The 14854-nt window shown below is 40.0% G+C and overlaps 1 protein-coding gene across 1 annotated transcript in view; it reads left to right on the plus strand.

The window, feature by feature from the left end:
- Nucleotides 1–13841, plus strand: part of LOC109457569 (low-density lipoprotein receptor-related protein 2) — a 36118-nt gene extending 22277 nt beyond the window's left edge. The window contains exons 18-29 of the mRNA XM_074329702.1: nucleotides 557–775; nucleotides 1171–1354; nucleotides 2316–2517; nucleotides 2606–2770; nucleotides 2948–3148; nucleotides 3912–4461; nucleotides 4882–5007; nucleotides 6084–6194; nucleotides 7599–7835; nucleotides 10255–10732; nucleotides 12287–12392; nucleotides 12788–13841. Coding sequence (XP_074185803.1) covers nucleotides 557–775; nucleotides 1171–1354; nucleotides 2316–2517; nucleotides 2606–2770; nucleotides 2948–3148; nucleotides 3912–4461; nucleotides 4882–5007; nucleotides 6084–6194; nucleotides 7599–7835; nucleotides 10255–10732; nucleotides 12287–12392; nucleotides 12788–12817 — 2609 coding nt within the window. The 3' untranslated portion in view covers nucleotides 12818–13841. The remainder of the gene's footprint in view (nucleotides 1–556; nucleotides 776–1170; nucleotides 1355–2315; nucleotides 2518–2605; nucleotides 2771–2947; nucleotides 3149–3911; nucleotides 4462–4881; nucleotides 5008–6083; nucleotides 6195–7598; nucleotides 7836–10254; nucleotides 10733–12286; nucleotides 12393–12787) is intronic.
- The last annotated feature ends 1013 nt before the right edge of the window (nucleotides 13842–14854 follow it).

Consider the following 14854-nt stretch of genomic DNA (forward strand, 5'->3'; position numbering starts at 1 on the left):
GCAATATCTCCTAAGCTCTGGAACACAAGATTCCAAGTTCTAAATCTTCCAGGAAGACCAATGCAAATCTCTCTTTCTCAGGTCTTAAGTGCTCAGGCCTGCTTTATCCATCTTCAGAGAAGGCCTAGCACACTCCCGAAGCACCCCTTTTATACCTTGTCCCGAATTTGAGTCTGAAAGTATCTACTGATAAGGCATTATTATAACAAAACCATAACTCTGGCCTCTGTATCCAGGGTCAGCCTCACCTGAAGTTAGAATAAGTGTCCAGAGTCCTGACAAGCACTTCTTTCCTGCCTACCTACCCACAAATGTTTAGTTAGGAGTGTGGTTTTCAATTTAAGCTAACCATGCCTTTATTCTAAGTATCTTCAAACTGTGGGTATTAGCTTAAGCATTACCTTAAGGGAAGAACTACTTAGATACCAGATGGCTGGTGTCACGGCCCTGGCAATGAGAAGGCAAAGACTACTTTGTGCTCCGATTCCTTAGTCAGTGCTAGGGTACACCATTCAAACCCCTTAAGGCCATACTAAAAGCACTTCTTATTCAATAGGTACTGAACCAATCCTGCTTGTGGCAATTCAGTTTAACCTACTGCTCTATGGATTGCGGAGCTTGAAAGAAGATATTCTGGCAACCACAGACAAGAACGTGATTATTTTCTCTATTGACTATGACTTAGTGGATCAGAAAGTCTTCTGGACAGACCTGGGTGCAGAAAGTATTAAGTGGATAAGCATGGACACACAGAAGAAAGGGACTGTGGTAAAAGGTGTGTCCCTTTGTGTAGAGAGCAATTTTCCATCTGGCCCTCACTAAATACACATACATGGAAAATATAATGAGTGGTCATTAATGTTCTATTATAAACATTGGTTTAATTACATCTCCTTAACTAAAAGGGATCAAGGCTTGCTAGTTGGTTACAAATGGAAAGATGCAATGTCATCTCAGTAGACACGGGAGTCAGCCAAACTATCAGCCAGTGGCTATTATTTCTAATGGCCATCGTCCTCTACAAATAATACATTTCAAAGAAGACTGCTGTGATGGAGATGCATATGCCAGTTGAAAAATGAGTTAATATGGCATGCTAGTTTGATGCCCATGAGCTCAAACCTAGTAATTTAACCTAAATACACATGTTGAGTGGTTTCCTCTCTTCAGGAATAAAGTCAGACTGTATAGTGGTAGACTGGATTGGAAGGAATCTCTACTGGACGGATGGGACAGCTGGCCAGATTTTGGCGATTCCGCTGACTGCTGTTTGGAGAGGAAAATCTGAGTACACGATTGTCCTAGATGATAACTTGAATGAACCACTGTCTTTGGCTTTAGATCCTCTAAGCGGGTGAGTCCAGGCATCACAGTGCCTGGTCAAATCCTTTATGTTTGTTTTTCTTCCTTAGTTCTTCTTTGATTGTGGTCATTCAACACAGAACAAATGAATAGCAACCTTATCTGACCTTACTTTAGATCTTATGGTGATGTGTTTCCACCATACACATAAAGCGTCTGGAAAAAGTCCTTTATAGAAGCCCACTTATACTTGCCTTTGCCAAAATAAATATACCTCTGAATGGAGAATTTTATGGCTTTAAACTTATAAGAGAAGGGAGACTGGAACTAGAGATAGTGTTTAATTTACAATAATGTGCTTAGTGGTGGCGGTGGGGGTGAATAATTTTGTGTGGTGGTTGAACCTCGGTTATTCTGTCTAGAGTCCTTTCTCTCAGCAAAGGACCAGGAACTTAAGAGATAACACTTTTACTTGGCAGAGCCAAGCCATCATTAGGATGGCCATATGTATATCAAATGAAAGAATCAGAGCAAATCTCAGAATTCAAAGATAACCCAGACTGGGTACCCTCCCTCTGCTTTTCTCACCTTTTTAATTCCTTCAACCAGGAATCTGTTAACGTGGTCCTCAGGAAACTGGAAGTAGTTTCTGATGCATCTAATGGTTTGTGGCCAAGAATGAGGTCTGAGGCACATGTCTGCCCATGGAACTAGCCTGCTTTCCAGCCCAGGAAAGCTTGTCAGCCTCCCTGGATATTTTCTATGGCTTAGGGAATAATGTATTCCTAGCCTTCTTGCACAACTGTCATGATAGCTTACCCCCAAATGATGACTAAACAATCACTATAAAATATCAAGGGAAATCTTTTACTGCTTTGCAATTATGCTTATGGAATACGCCAAGTTTAATTTTGAGGAAAAAATAACTGGGCTGCAAATCACTGTTTTAAGGAATGATGTTATTTTTTTTGTGATGTAATACTTCATCTCAAAACTGACTTTTATCTTCATAGGTTAATGTACTGGTCTGAAATTGGAGGAGAACCTCACATAGAACAAGCTGGAATGGATGGTAGCAGCAGAAAAATTCTCATCAATCAAGGTCTTGGCAGGCCAACTAGCATCGTTCTTGACCAGTTGAGCTGGAAGATATTCTGGTCTGATGACAAATTTCACTGTATTGGTTCTGCCAACCTTGATGGTACTGGTATTAGCGTGAGTGTCCTTTTGGTATTAGGCTTGTGTGAAATGCCATGTGCCTTGTCCAGAACTCATCTCAGGAACCTCCCCTTCACCATTTTAGATGTTGCAGCTAACACAGATCAAGAGTCCCTTTTCGGTTGCTGTATTGGAAGACGAAGTCTTCTGGTCTGAAATGAAGACAAGAACAGTACAGCGTATGGAGAAGGTGACAGGCAAGGACAGGGCTGTCCTCCTCAAGCGCTTTGAACAGCCTTATGGACTCAAGGTCTATCATATGCTCTTCAAAATATCCCCTTAATTCTCCTGAAAAGGCTCCATGTATGAGCAGCCCAAGTACAAACCGGAGTGACATCCATCTGTAATGATGAAAAAGCAAGATTTATTCACCTGCTATTTTTAAGGATTCAGTAATGTGCGGTGACATGTAGCTGTTTTCTTTCAGATAATGCACGAAGTGCTACAGCCCAGGTCTTCTAATCCTTGTCTGGACACTGGATGTTCTCACTTGTGCCTTCTGAGTCCACGAGCCAAGGGCAGCTGTCACTGCCCGATTGGACTCCTGCTTGCCGATGATGGGCTCAGCTGTGTTCCTGTCAAGGAGTCTGCGTTTCTGTTCCTTGTGCTGCCCACGGTTGTCATACAGGTACTGTCCCCCGGCTTCCTCACGTGGCTGTGCCTGGGGTACATTCTATTTCAGACTGAGTGATGTGAGTTCTCCATGCAGGTAGAAAGATGAGGGGCTCTTTCCTTTGCAATATTCTTCAAATACAACTTACATTTTAGTATTCTCTGTGTGCTAGGAACTATCATGACCAAAATAAAGTCGCTATGGAATGAATACCACTACTACTTAAATTCCCTTACGAAATGCTTAGTATATCAGAACACAGTAAGGTTAGATTAGTTTAGACAATGTTGCTTAGTTGTCCAAGCACCTAGCTGATGATATAGAGTAATTCTGGATATAAGCAGCTTTGCTGGGTTCTAGCTTGGGAGCAGAGGGGAAGTACATTTTGTGAGGGAGCTTTTCTCAAATCATAGGAGGATAAAAGGTACTGACAAGCAAATCACTCCTAACTTCTACCATCTAGATGACTTGTTAATTTTGGCATTTTAAAATGACAAAGTATGGGGTGGAAGATCGACTTCAGTTTCAGTAAGATCTTAATAGTAGAGTCCCATTTAAAGGGGGGGACTTTTAACAAAAGAGTAAATCTTCAAAACACATGAATTCAAAGAATTTTAAGTGTTTGCAGCTTGAGGAAGGGAGAGAAATAACTGCTACCTGCTTTTAGAAGATAGAATATGTGGCAATCTAAACTTAAGTATCTTAATATTAATGTAAAATCAAGATGACGCATTAAATTGGACTCAACTTGTACCATCCACCTGACTTCTTTCCATAGATTTATCTGAAAAATCTAGGAGCTTTACTAGGACAAGCAACTTTACCAGAACATAGGATGCTTCCCTTTACCAATGTGAACCAGCTGGCATCAGTGGACTACCTTGTCCAGGAAAAGGTGCTCTACCTTTCAGAATTGGATCGTGATGATATTAGGCTGCTAAGACTCAAAGAATCCGGGAAGCTGTCTTGGAAGAAACTGTTATCTGTGGAAGGGACAGTAATCGACCTTGCTGTAGACTGGTTGAGTGGAAACATATATTGGATTGACAGTGCAAATCCTCACATCAACATAGCTTCCTCAAAAGGCCAGTATTCCACTGTCTTGTTCAGTGAAAACCTTTACCGCCCAACCTCTGTGGTGCTCCATCTACCTACTGCAACCATGTGCTTTGTGGATCTGGGTTCCCAGGATGATGGGAGGCATGGTTCCAGCATTGAATGTGCCTCCATGGATGGCAGCAGGAGGAAGGTACTGTGGCAGAAATCCCAGGTCCCCGTGGGCCTGACCTTTTCGGACTCAGGGACCCGAGTGTACTGGGCTGATACTGGTAAGCAATTATTACCTACACCCTAAATGTGAGCGTGAGGGACCTTGGTCAGAGTGATGTCATGATATTCTGCTTTCTGATCATCAGCCATAACTGCAAATAGCTTTTAGGTCTGAGTTCACATTTTCTGCACCGCCTTGCAAACAAGTACAATCACTCCCCATCCTGAGTAGCGTATAACAGCCCACAAAGTCATGCAATAGTCCTTTTGTGAGGAATAAAATTTAAAAAAACAACAAATATGCACGAGCAAATCTTTCTGCATCACTGTTAGAGTAGAATGATGGAAGAACTGGCCTCCAGAGAATGCATGGCAGACGGTGTCCCCCTGGACGGGAGGCAGGGTGAGACCTAAAGAGCTACAGGATAGAGAGCACAACTGTTTGGGCTAAGTGAAATGAACCGAACCTCTCTTTCTAGGGAGAGGACTCATAGAAAGTATTCAACAAGATGGCACTAGATACAGAGTGGATCGCACAGGAATTCAGGGCCTTGACCTCTTTACATATGGCCAAGGCATGATGTTCTGGACCACAATTGATGATGGTAGGTCTTAATTCTACATCTGATTGTCTTTGTGATCTGAATTTACTCCTTAGTATCTAGTGCTACTGCTTAGCGCTGCTCTTTGGTGGTATCTTTCTTTTGGAAGAATAGCTAAACAACTTAATTTAACACGTATGTGTTAACAGTGATTTTGTGACTTGGGGGAGATTTAACTTATTTGGTTATTCTTTATATCAATATACTTAGTCCTGTTCTGCCTGAGATTTCTGACATTATATGAGGTTCTGTGCTTTGGAGGATGGTAGAGAGGAAACTGGACCAGAAATTAGAACTATTTTGTTAGTTAGTAGCTAGTGCTACAACCGTACCAGTAAAATGAAGACAGTACCTGTTTCAGTTGAGTAAATGCACATGAAAGCACTAGGTGAATTATAGAGCATTCTATACTTGCAGGGTATTTCTAGTATTAATATATTCAAAGAGGTTGTCCTAAACTACAGTGCTCTAGTATATTATTTCTGGCTAGAGTCTAGATTTGCTAAAACTGGAAAATGCTGTTTAAAATAAATCTGTTTCTTTATATTTCCAAATGCTGGTCCATTGACCAGTTGGGCTGGCCACGTCAGAATTACAAAAATAAGCTGTCAGGTCCTACTCCAGAGGTGCTAATTTATTAGGCATGTAGTGAGACCTTAGCCATCTATTTTAAGATCCCCTAGTGACTCCTGTTGCACATAAGTCATTTTCAGAAATGTTCTAGAACAATGTTTAAAATTATTATCCATCAATTGTATGGGTTGCATTTAAAGTGTCACATATCCTAATTTTCTATCTTTAGATATCTGGACATAACATATATGAATGTGCTCAACATAGCTTATTAACACCTGATTTTATTTTGTAAAAAGGTATAGAATGTTTTTTATTTATCTTGAAATTTCTTCTCAAAACAAGATTTAGAAAAATATATGTCTCTTCTGTAAAACTCTTGTTACTCAACTGGAGTTTATGCAAACAAGTGATAGTTTCATATTGAAAAATGTTCTTTGCCCAGGAAGTTGTCTTCAAATAAAATTTCACTTTTGTTAATGATTGTTCACTGGCTTTTGTTTTAGCCGAAGTCACTAAAGTTTGGTACAGCAAGGCAGAACTTTCAGAAAACCGGTGGTTCCAAGTAGATCAGAAGATTGTAGATTTAAAGGTTTACAGTAAACTTCGTCAACAGGGTAAGTAAACAACATTGCAATGATTGTGACAACACTGAAGTCTACTGCATTTCCCCAGGGAGGGGATGCTCCATCCTGTAATATCTCCTTGAAATATCTTTGCGTTTTCCATTAAAATAGTTCTCTGGCAAATCCCTACATAACTCTCTTGTCTTTATGTGTTATATATAGTATAGTTCTGGTATATAACTAGTCCTGTTATGTATCTAGGAGACACAATAGTTGGTAAGTATATGGGCTGGGGTTTGGTAGACTTGGGTTCTATTTTCAGTTTTATTATTGTAGATTAATTACAACAGTGATATAATTGAAACCCCCTTTTAGCTCTAAATTGGAACTGGTCTTCATTCTACTTGCTGTCACTTGTATCTACTTGTGATGTTAACTAATCCTTGAAATATCAACTTGGGGTGTTCTCAGAGGTTTTTCTCCCTACTTCTTATAGACACAAATGGAGTGCCTAACTGAATGTTTGGGGAGGATGATGATGGGCATAGTTAAAGTAGTAATAGAAGAAATCTGTTCCTAGTGGAGAATAACACCAACAATGTAAACTCAAATAGTTAACCATAGCTACCACTACCATGTGTGATGAGTATATTGGTTTTAAGGGGATGCTGCTCCATTGCTTTGTTTTTGAAAGCTTACATTATAATGGTATTAGTCATGCTTAAACTCCTCAAGTCCTGGCTTTGTGAGGAGGGACTTTTTAGAATTCTTCAGTGTGATAATGGTCACACAAATGAGAATCTGTGGCTTAGTTCCGTGAACCATGAGGAGGGTCTCTGTTACCCTTAAAGTAGGTTTTATGTGCACTACATACATAACTATTCCACAATTCCTGGAATATGTCAAAAGGTGAAACCCCACTAGAAGTTAAAGTTTAAGCTATAAGCTTTGGAGAACTATGGGAAGCTCTAAATGGCTGCCTAAATCAGATTTTTCTTTTTCCATCTTCACCCCCACGTCTGGCAACCACCAATCTGTTCTCTGTAATTTTGTCTCTCAGAGGGATAATAGAGTCCACCATCCCCATGTTTCCATCTTAAGAGAGCTTTATTTCGAGGACCCTTCTACTTCTGGTCTTGGATGCTTAGTGTGAGAGGAGAAGATAACTCATAATGGGGTCTTGGATGAGCCCGAGTTCACCTCAAGTTTTCTCAAGCCAGTCATTTGTCTGAACTCCTAGATTTTTTTAAAGCCATCCTTATCCATGATGAAGAATCACCAATCGCTTGGTACCTAGTTGACTAAAAGGAATTACATTGAAGAGCTGTCTCCTCTGGGGAAAACATCTGAGTCCTATAACTCTAATAGTCCATTTACTGAAAGTTTGCAGAAGACCCTTCTGAGAAAATCTAAATCAATATATATATTTTTTTTGGGGGGTGAGGGGATCTACAGGTACTAACAGCTGCTCAAAAAACAATGGAGGCTGTAGCCATATTTGTTTACCCAAACCTGAAGGACAGACTTGTAAATGTTCCAGTGGATACTACTTGGATGACACAAACAAATGTATTGAAGCTGTCCGATGCTCTGCGCCATCACAATCCTGTAAGGATGGTCAGAAATGCATTTCCACGGAACAAGTGTGTGATGGTCGTGTTGACTGTCTGGATGGATCTGACGAAATGGGCTGTGAGTAACTCCTAACCAGGACCCACTATTCATCACCATTAATGACTTATTTTCGGTAATATCTAATTCCACAATATTCCTTAGGTTGTTGTCCTCTAAACTGTGACCTTGTTTTCACCTGTAAGCTATAGAATTGAAGAGGCAGTGGACTTGGTATTGAAAGTGGTCATAACTAGTAAAGAAAATAATTGCAGGAGGGGAATAAAAAGAAACTCTTACAGTGAAGAGTTCTCATTGACTTCTTAATTTAAATTCTTATCTTCCTAAAACCTGACAAGCTGGAAGACAAGTTATTACCCCTAATCACTTCTTCTTAAATAGGAAAGATAATGGATTTTCCCAGAATTGATTCTATACTCTTGCAAATGAGGGTGGGTCTGTTGAAACCCGTGTTGGCAGTAACTTGAGAAGGGTTGGGGGAATCAATGAGTGAAAAATTTAGGACTTCACCATCTGGTTTTAAAACTAAATGAGAAACCTAACATACCTTCACTTTCTCTTCCATTTCTGATGACCTAAACACAAGAGTTGGCTTTGCTCCTTAATAATTTTTTACCCTGACTTTTTTTTTCTTTTTTTAAAAAGGACTTTTATGGGGCAGGGGAACAGTGTGTACTTCCAGGCCTTTTTTCCAAGTCAAGTTGTTGCCCTTTCAATCTTAGTTGTGGAGGGTGCCGTTCAGCTTCAAATTGTTGTCCTTTCAGTCTTAGTTGTGGAGGGCGCAGCTCAGCTCCAGGTCCAGTTGCCATTGCTAGTTGTAGGGGGCGCAGTCCACCATCCCTTGCGGGAGTCGAACCAGCAACCTTGTGGTTGAGAGGACGCGCCCCAACCAACTGAGCCATCTGGGAGCTCAGCGGCAGCTCAGCTCAAGGTGCTGTGTTCAATATTTGTTGCAGGGGGTGCTGCCCACCATCCCTTGCGGGACTCGAGTTGAACTGGCAGCCTTGTGGTTGAGAGCCCACTGGCCCATGTGGGAATCGAACTGGCAGCCTTTGGAGTTAGGAGCATGGAGCTCTAACTGCCTGAGCCACTGGGCCAGCCCTTACCCTGACTTTTACATAACTTTTTGGAGGGAATGGTACTGGGTGTATAAAGCTAGATTGGCTTCCTCTGGATATACCTTACTATGAGGGACCCTAAACTGCCCAGGAGTGGAAACACTCCTGTGATACCATCTTAAAGCAGAGGCAGGAAGTAGTTTCATTGCTAATACTACTGTCTTCCCTCTCTGTAGTTTGGTCTTTAGTGTTCATGTGAGGGATAACAATGGTGCCAATAATAACAGAAAGTATGGTGAAATGCCTTAAACACAAGCTTAACTTCAGATTACTCTTTGGTTAGAAGCACCCTGTTGCCTACTACTTGCCTAATGTGTGCCCCTCTCACCGTGACCATAGAATCTGGTTCAATATTTGCAACTTAAGTTGTGATACAAAAATATGGTGAATGCTTATGTTTTAAAAAATGTATTACAGTAAAAGACACATTGCCATTAATCCCCCTCAAAATACTCCCCCTTGCTTTGCACATACTTATCCCATTGTTCTTGCCACTTTCTGAAGGAGTTCTGGAAGTCATTTTGTGAGTGTCCTTAGATGTGCTGTTATGGTAGCATCCATGTCATGAATCGATTCAAAACATTTACCTTTCATGGTCATTTTGACTTTGGGGAAGAGCCAAAAGTTGCTCAGCGCCAGATCTGGTGAATAAGGTGGATGAGGACACACTGTAATGTTTTTATTTAACAGAAATTGCCATACCAGAAGTGATGTATGACACGGAGCATTGTCATGATGGGGATGATTTACAGCTCACTTTAAAACACACCTTCTTTCAACCATAGCTCACACCTGACTGACTGCACCAAACAAGTTGAAACTTGTCGCACACTGTTACTAAGCTTCAACTCGCCACTTCCCACATTAAAGATCCCTGTCTTTCCGTTGGTTGGCACTCAGCAGCAGCATTCCCTGTAGCTTTTTATTACACCTCATAGATCTTGCTAAACCTACAGTTCATTTGGACTCAAAAAAAGTTTTAAGTATTTACAGACAAACTTACATTTAAAAAAATCTTTCTAGTCTATACATTTAGTACTTAGATCTACCACACTAATCCTTATAGACTAAAACTGATGGAATCTACCGTGGCTAAAACTATGTGTATCATCATCTAAAAGTAGATTGGTATGATAAATAGACTGATCCTGAAACCAAACATTTTATGTGCTTTAAGATATGCAGTTATTTTAATACAAATTTTTAATATTTTTTTATTTAATCCAAAGTAATGGTAATGATTTATGATTTCATAAATTCAACCTTATCTTCTTAAGTTCATTAGAATTCTTGTTCCTCTGAAATAGTTCTGAACTGACAAATATGTGTATATACCCACACTCATACCTACTTTTTTGCAGGTACCTATCCAGATAAAATACATTCAATACCAACATCTGAAAAGGCAAAGGCTGGAAAAAGGGTGACTCCAAAAGCTGTCCCACCTCTCCAGGCTACCAAGCCCACCAACGCTAGATATCTGGGTCCAGAAGGGATGAATTATCCTGTCAGAAAAACACTCATCCCTCCGATTCTTGCTAGAGGAAGTAAGACCTCAGAAACCAAGGAAAGTGGGGAGTCTGTTCAGCCCAAAGACTTACAGAGGACAAAACATCTGCCCTGTAGCAGCGATTTCTGTAATAGGAGGGGAATCTGTACAGTGGAAGGAGAACTGAGAAAATGCAGCTGTCTGATGGAATATGGTGGAGAGTTCTGCGAAGAGGAAGTGCATGGACCTGCCCCTGGCCATGTCACCCTCAATTTAACCATTGCTTTGTCAGTTGTTCTGGTAACTCTGGGAGCATTTGTATATTTCAGAAGAGAACATGAATTAAAAAGGTGAGCAGCTATTAATGTCCTCATAGGAGACTTTTATTCAAAGGAGACACTTATAAAATAAGATTAATGGGGTTGGAAGCATGAATCCACTCAAGAAACTTGTCCTATAAGGAAAGATTTAGGTGATGAAACAGCCTCACCTGTTAGATTACCTGGAAAAATAATAGAGACCATCTTTTGAGTGAGACCTAGGGCAAACAATATTATTGTAAAGGGCAGATAAAATTTGCCTCAGCAGCAACCTGTGGCACCATCTCAGGGATAAAATGTGGCGATTTTCCACCAATGAGGCAGCGTTAGTGCCAATGATTATTTGGAGGAAAAATTAGGTGTATTAGTTTGCTAGCAATGCTATAACAAATACTACAGATTGGGTGTCTTAAACAATAGAAATTTATTTTCTCACAGTTCTGGAGACTGGAAGTCTGAAATCATTGTTAGTGGGGTTGGTTTCTTCTGAGGCTAGTTGGTTTCTGCTTGAATTGTAGGTGCAAACTTCTCCCTGTATCTTCTCATGGTCTTTCTTCTGTATGTGTCTACATTCTAAAATCTCCAGTTCTATCAGAACACCAGTCATATCTGATTAGGGCCCAAACTAATGACCTCATTTTAACATAATTAACCTCTTTAAAGACCTGTCTCTGCATATGGTCACATTCTGAGATAGTAGGGTTTATGAATTCAACATATGAATTTGGAGGGGACACAATTCCACCCATAATAGAAAGTGAAATGAAGAAACTCAGGAAGGATTTAAAGCAAAAGCAGTAAGTTTGGTCTAAGAACAAGAGTCATTGGATTGAAGAAACAAACAAGAACAACAAAATGATGATTTAGAGTAGGAAGGATTTTTAATTTTTTTTAAATTTATTGGGGTGACATTGGTTAGTATAATTATATAGGTCTCAAGTGTACAGTTCTATATAATACATCGTTTAGAGTAGGAATGATGACAAAATAAGCTTTAGAGTAGGAAGCTACAATAACTGAAGAAACTGATTAAATAAACATATTGGGAAGGAACATTAAAGAGCCTATGTATCAAGAAATATAGAGATGACAAAAGTTCTAAAAGTTACATGTCTGTCCAGCCTTCATTTTACAGACTGAAGAAAAGGACAGGAGAAGTGATTTGTCTTTTCCCAAAGTAACATTGGTTAATAGCAAATGGTTAATATTAAGATGGCTGAGATGCTACCCTTGGGGTTCTGATTATCACCTCAGGTTTTTCTACCACATTAACTTGCTTTCCTAACTCACCCGCCCAGTTGCCTCTTACCTGTCCTTGGATTCAGTACTCATTGTCTCCTATTACCTAGTTTTCTTCAATTGAGATGATGTGTCATTTTAGAAGTTAAGTGAATGCCTAGTGATAAATCATAACTGACTCAAGTATTGTCCATTTTAGGTCATTTGCTTTGTGAAAGAAACTATTAAAATGGCATAATTCCTATAAAAATAACCTTTGATGAGGGACGAGTTAGCCCTTTTTAACCATTCCCCAATCGCAGCTCCTATCTTGAGGAACAACTCTTTTGACTGTTTGATTTCTAGAAATAGTACAGCAGCATCAAGAAATTCAACCAGCCATAAAGAAAATGACGCAGAAGAGAGTCTGCTGAACAGTGAGACTTTTGTCAATGAAGCCTATGAGGAGCAGGTAGGCCTGAAAGTCTCTATAAAAAACAGATTGTGAGAGACAGTTAAAGGATGCCCCTCCTGAGAAATCCTTGCCGGGTGAAAGTAGACAATGCCAACTAGCGAATGATGCTGTCATGTATATGCTCAGCAACTTTCTCACCTTTAGACTATTCAGTCTTTAGTTGTCCAAACCAAAGTGAAACGTGCATGATATAACAATCAAGAAATTCAGCTTTTGGGACTTCCACAAAGGGGCCCAATACTACTGTGGGGTGTTATTAGGGTTAGTTGCAGTTACCCCTAAGATTCACATTCTCCCTGTTACCTCGGCTAACTGCTGTATAGCTCAACCATCTCTAGGTTTTTGTTTTAATGCACTGCATATCCTCTAACTTCAGGTCTCTTTTCCTGCAGGAATTGTTAACCTCTTTGCAAACTGACTAACCTGATAAAAGAGGAGCTGAGACATCTCAATACCAATTGTTTATACATTTCATTGTACACTGTTTTAATTTCTGGAACAGTTTGTGGTAAATGGTAACTTTCTATTAAAATAACTGCTTTTAAGATTGGAGGAGGTCATCTGGTTTTGTGAGTGTTAAAAAACTGACTATTCATAGGCAGGGTCAGATTTCAGTACAGTCTCCATGTACCTTAGGTTATGGCTTAGCCACAGAAGCTTTCTAATCCTGATACTGGCCCAGAACTAGTTGGGAGTTCTGGATTTGAATCTTGGCTCTGACACTAACTTTGAACTAGAGTTAATCTCTCTGAACCTGTTTTCCCATTTTACAAATGGGAATAATCTCTCTTGAATTTTCACCTTTTAGGGTAAAGGTCAAGTTTCTGCAGTGTAGTAAATGCTCAAGTATTGTTAGTTCCCTACTGCTCTCTCTCTGTTACATTTTATTGCAAAACTAGTACTTAATTTTTCTGAAAATTTATAAAATCAGTGCTTTTCTTATGCTCTCATTTGATTCTAAAACTAAATATATGTGAATCTGCTTTACAAATATAGAAACTCAGACAAATGATTTGTCTGACTTCTTTGAAGTAAAGTGGGTGGATACTGTGGGCAGCAAATACAGAGCTATAAGTGTGGACCAGGACTCATCTCAATTAGCTCTTACTTGCTGGGGAAATACACAGATGCTACATAGATCCCAAAGCCCTTTTGTCTGCTAGTACCTCTGTTTGTCTGCCTGGATCCACTTTATTCGCACCCACATAAGTAATCAAGTGCATTGAATCTATGGTGGAAGACAGGTAACAAAGCAAGGCTAGGATATAAAATTTGATAATGGCAAACTTGGGCAAATCGCTTAATTATCAAATTATTTCCCCAGGATAAAAATGGGATTAAAAGAACCTACATCAGGTTAATTGGGCATTGAATGAAAACATGAAAATGCCTGTATGCTTAGCATAGTACCTGAGTCACATGATAACATGAGCCCCAATGAAAATAAACACAACTTGACTTCGAAGACTTTTCTTGCTTGGATCTTTTCTAGACTATTTAGTTTCTTGCGGAATGATTTTGTATGGACTTCCAAGCATAAAGAGAAGTCCTAGGCTTATTATTGTGGATATAGTACATAAAGTAAACTGTGCTTTGCAATCAAGTATAAAAATTCCCAAGTACAGATCAACTTGACCTGAAGAACAAAATCTGGGGGCTCTGCCTTTCCTCAGGCTGAGAGATGCAGCAATATCACTAAGTTGCCTCAGGAGTCAGCTGTATTTGAGGAACCATTCAACACCAGAGTACCCTGGACCCCTCTCATCCACAGGGTGAATCTTAGGTTTCTCTTGCTACCCTCTCCCAAGAGCCATCCTCACTGCCAAGTTTGCCCTTGGCAAACCTCTGCCTCTATCTGGGCAGGAGTGCAAAAAAATAACAAAATAATCAGGCTCAAATGCATGCACCAATGATGTACACCACTATTACCATTTTCTCTGGACACGCTTAAGCAGCTGCCTTCGTCTCCCGCAAAACCTTAAGCCTTGACGGGACTTCCTGGGCTTTCATTCTGGATAGCTCACTAGCTCAGCCTACTTCCACAGGCGCTGGTTTTAATATGTCAACTTCATAACCTTGTCTATTTGGAGCAATGGCATGTTTTCCACTATAACAGCCTTCCATTGTGATAATTTCTATATACTTATGGGGAAGGGGTCGTGGATGATGGGAGGGATGGACAAAGTTCCTGCTATTTTAACTGCTGGGAGGCTTGTGAAACTCAGAGAAACTTAGAACTAGAACTTGAAGTTTGTTGCTATCAGATCAATCACTGATTTTGCAGGTATATCGGCTTCCCCAGCCTTTACTGCTCAGATTTCATGTCTCCTCTAATTCTTAACCTTCACTCAGAATACTAAATTTAGACAGGCCCTCAGATAACATCTACTGCAGTTGTACAGATGAGGAACTGAAGTCCAGCAAGGGCAGAGCTTAGGCTATTAGGAAGCATATATTCA

The sequence above is a fragment of the Rhinolophus sinicus genome, linkage group LG04 (assembly GCF_036562045.2).
Source record: "Rhinolophus sinicus isolate RSC01 linkage group LG04, ASM3656204v1, whole genome shotgun sequence".
Lineage (NCBI taxonomy): Eukaryota > Metazoa > Chordata > Mammalia > Chiroptera > Rhinolophidae > Rhinolophus > Rhinolophus sinicus.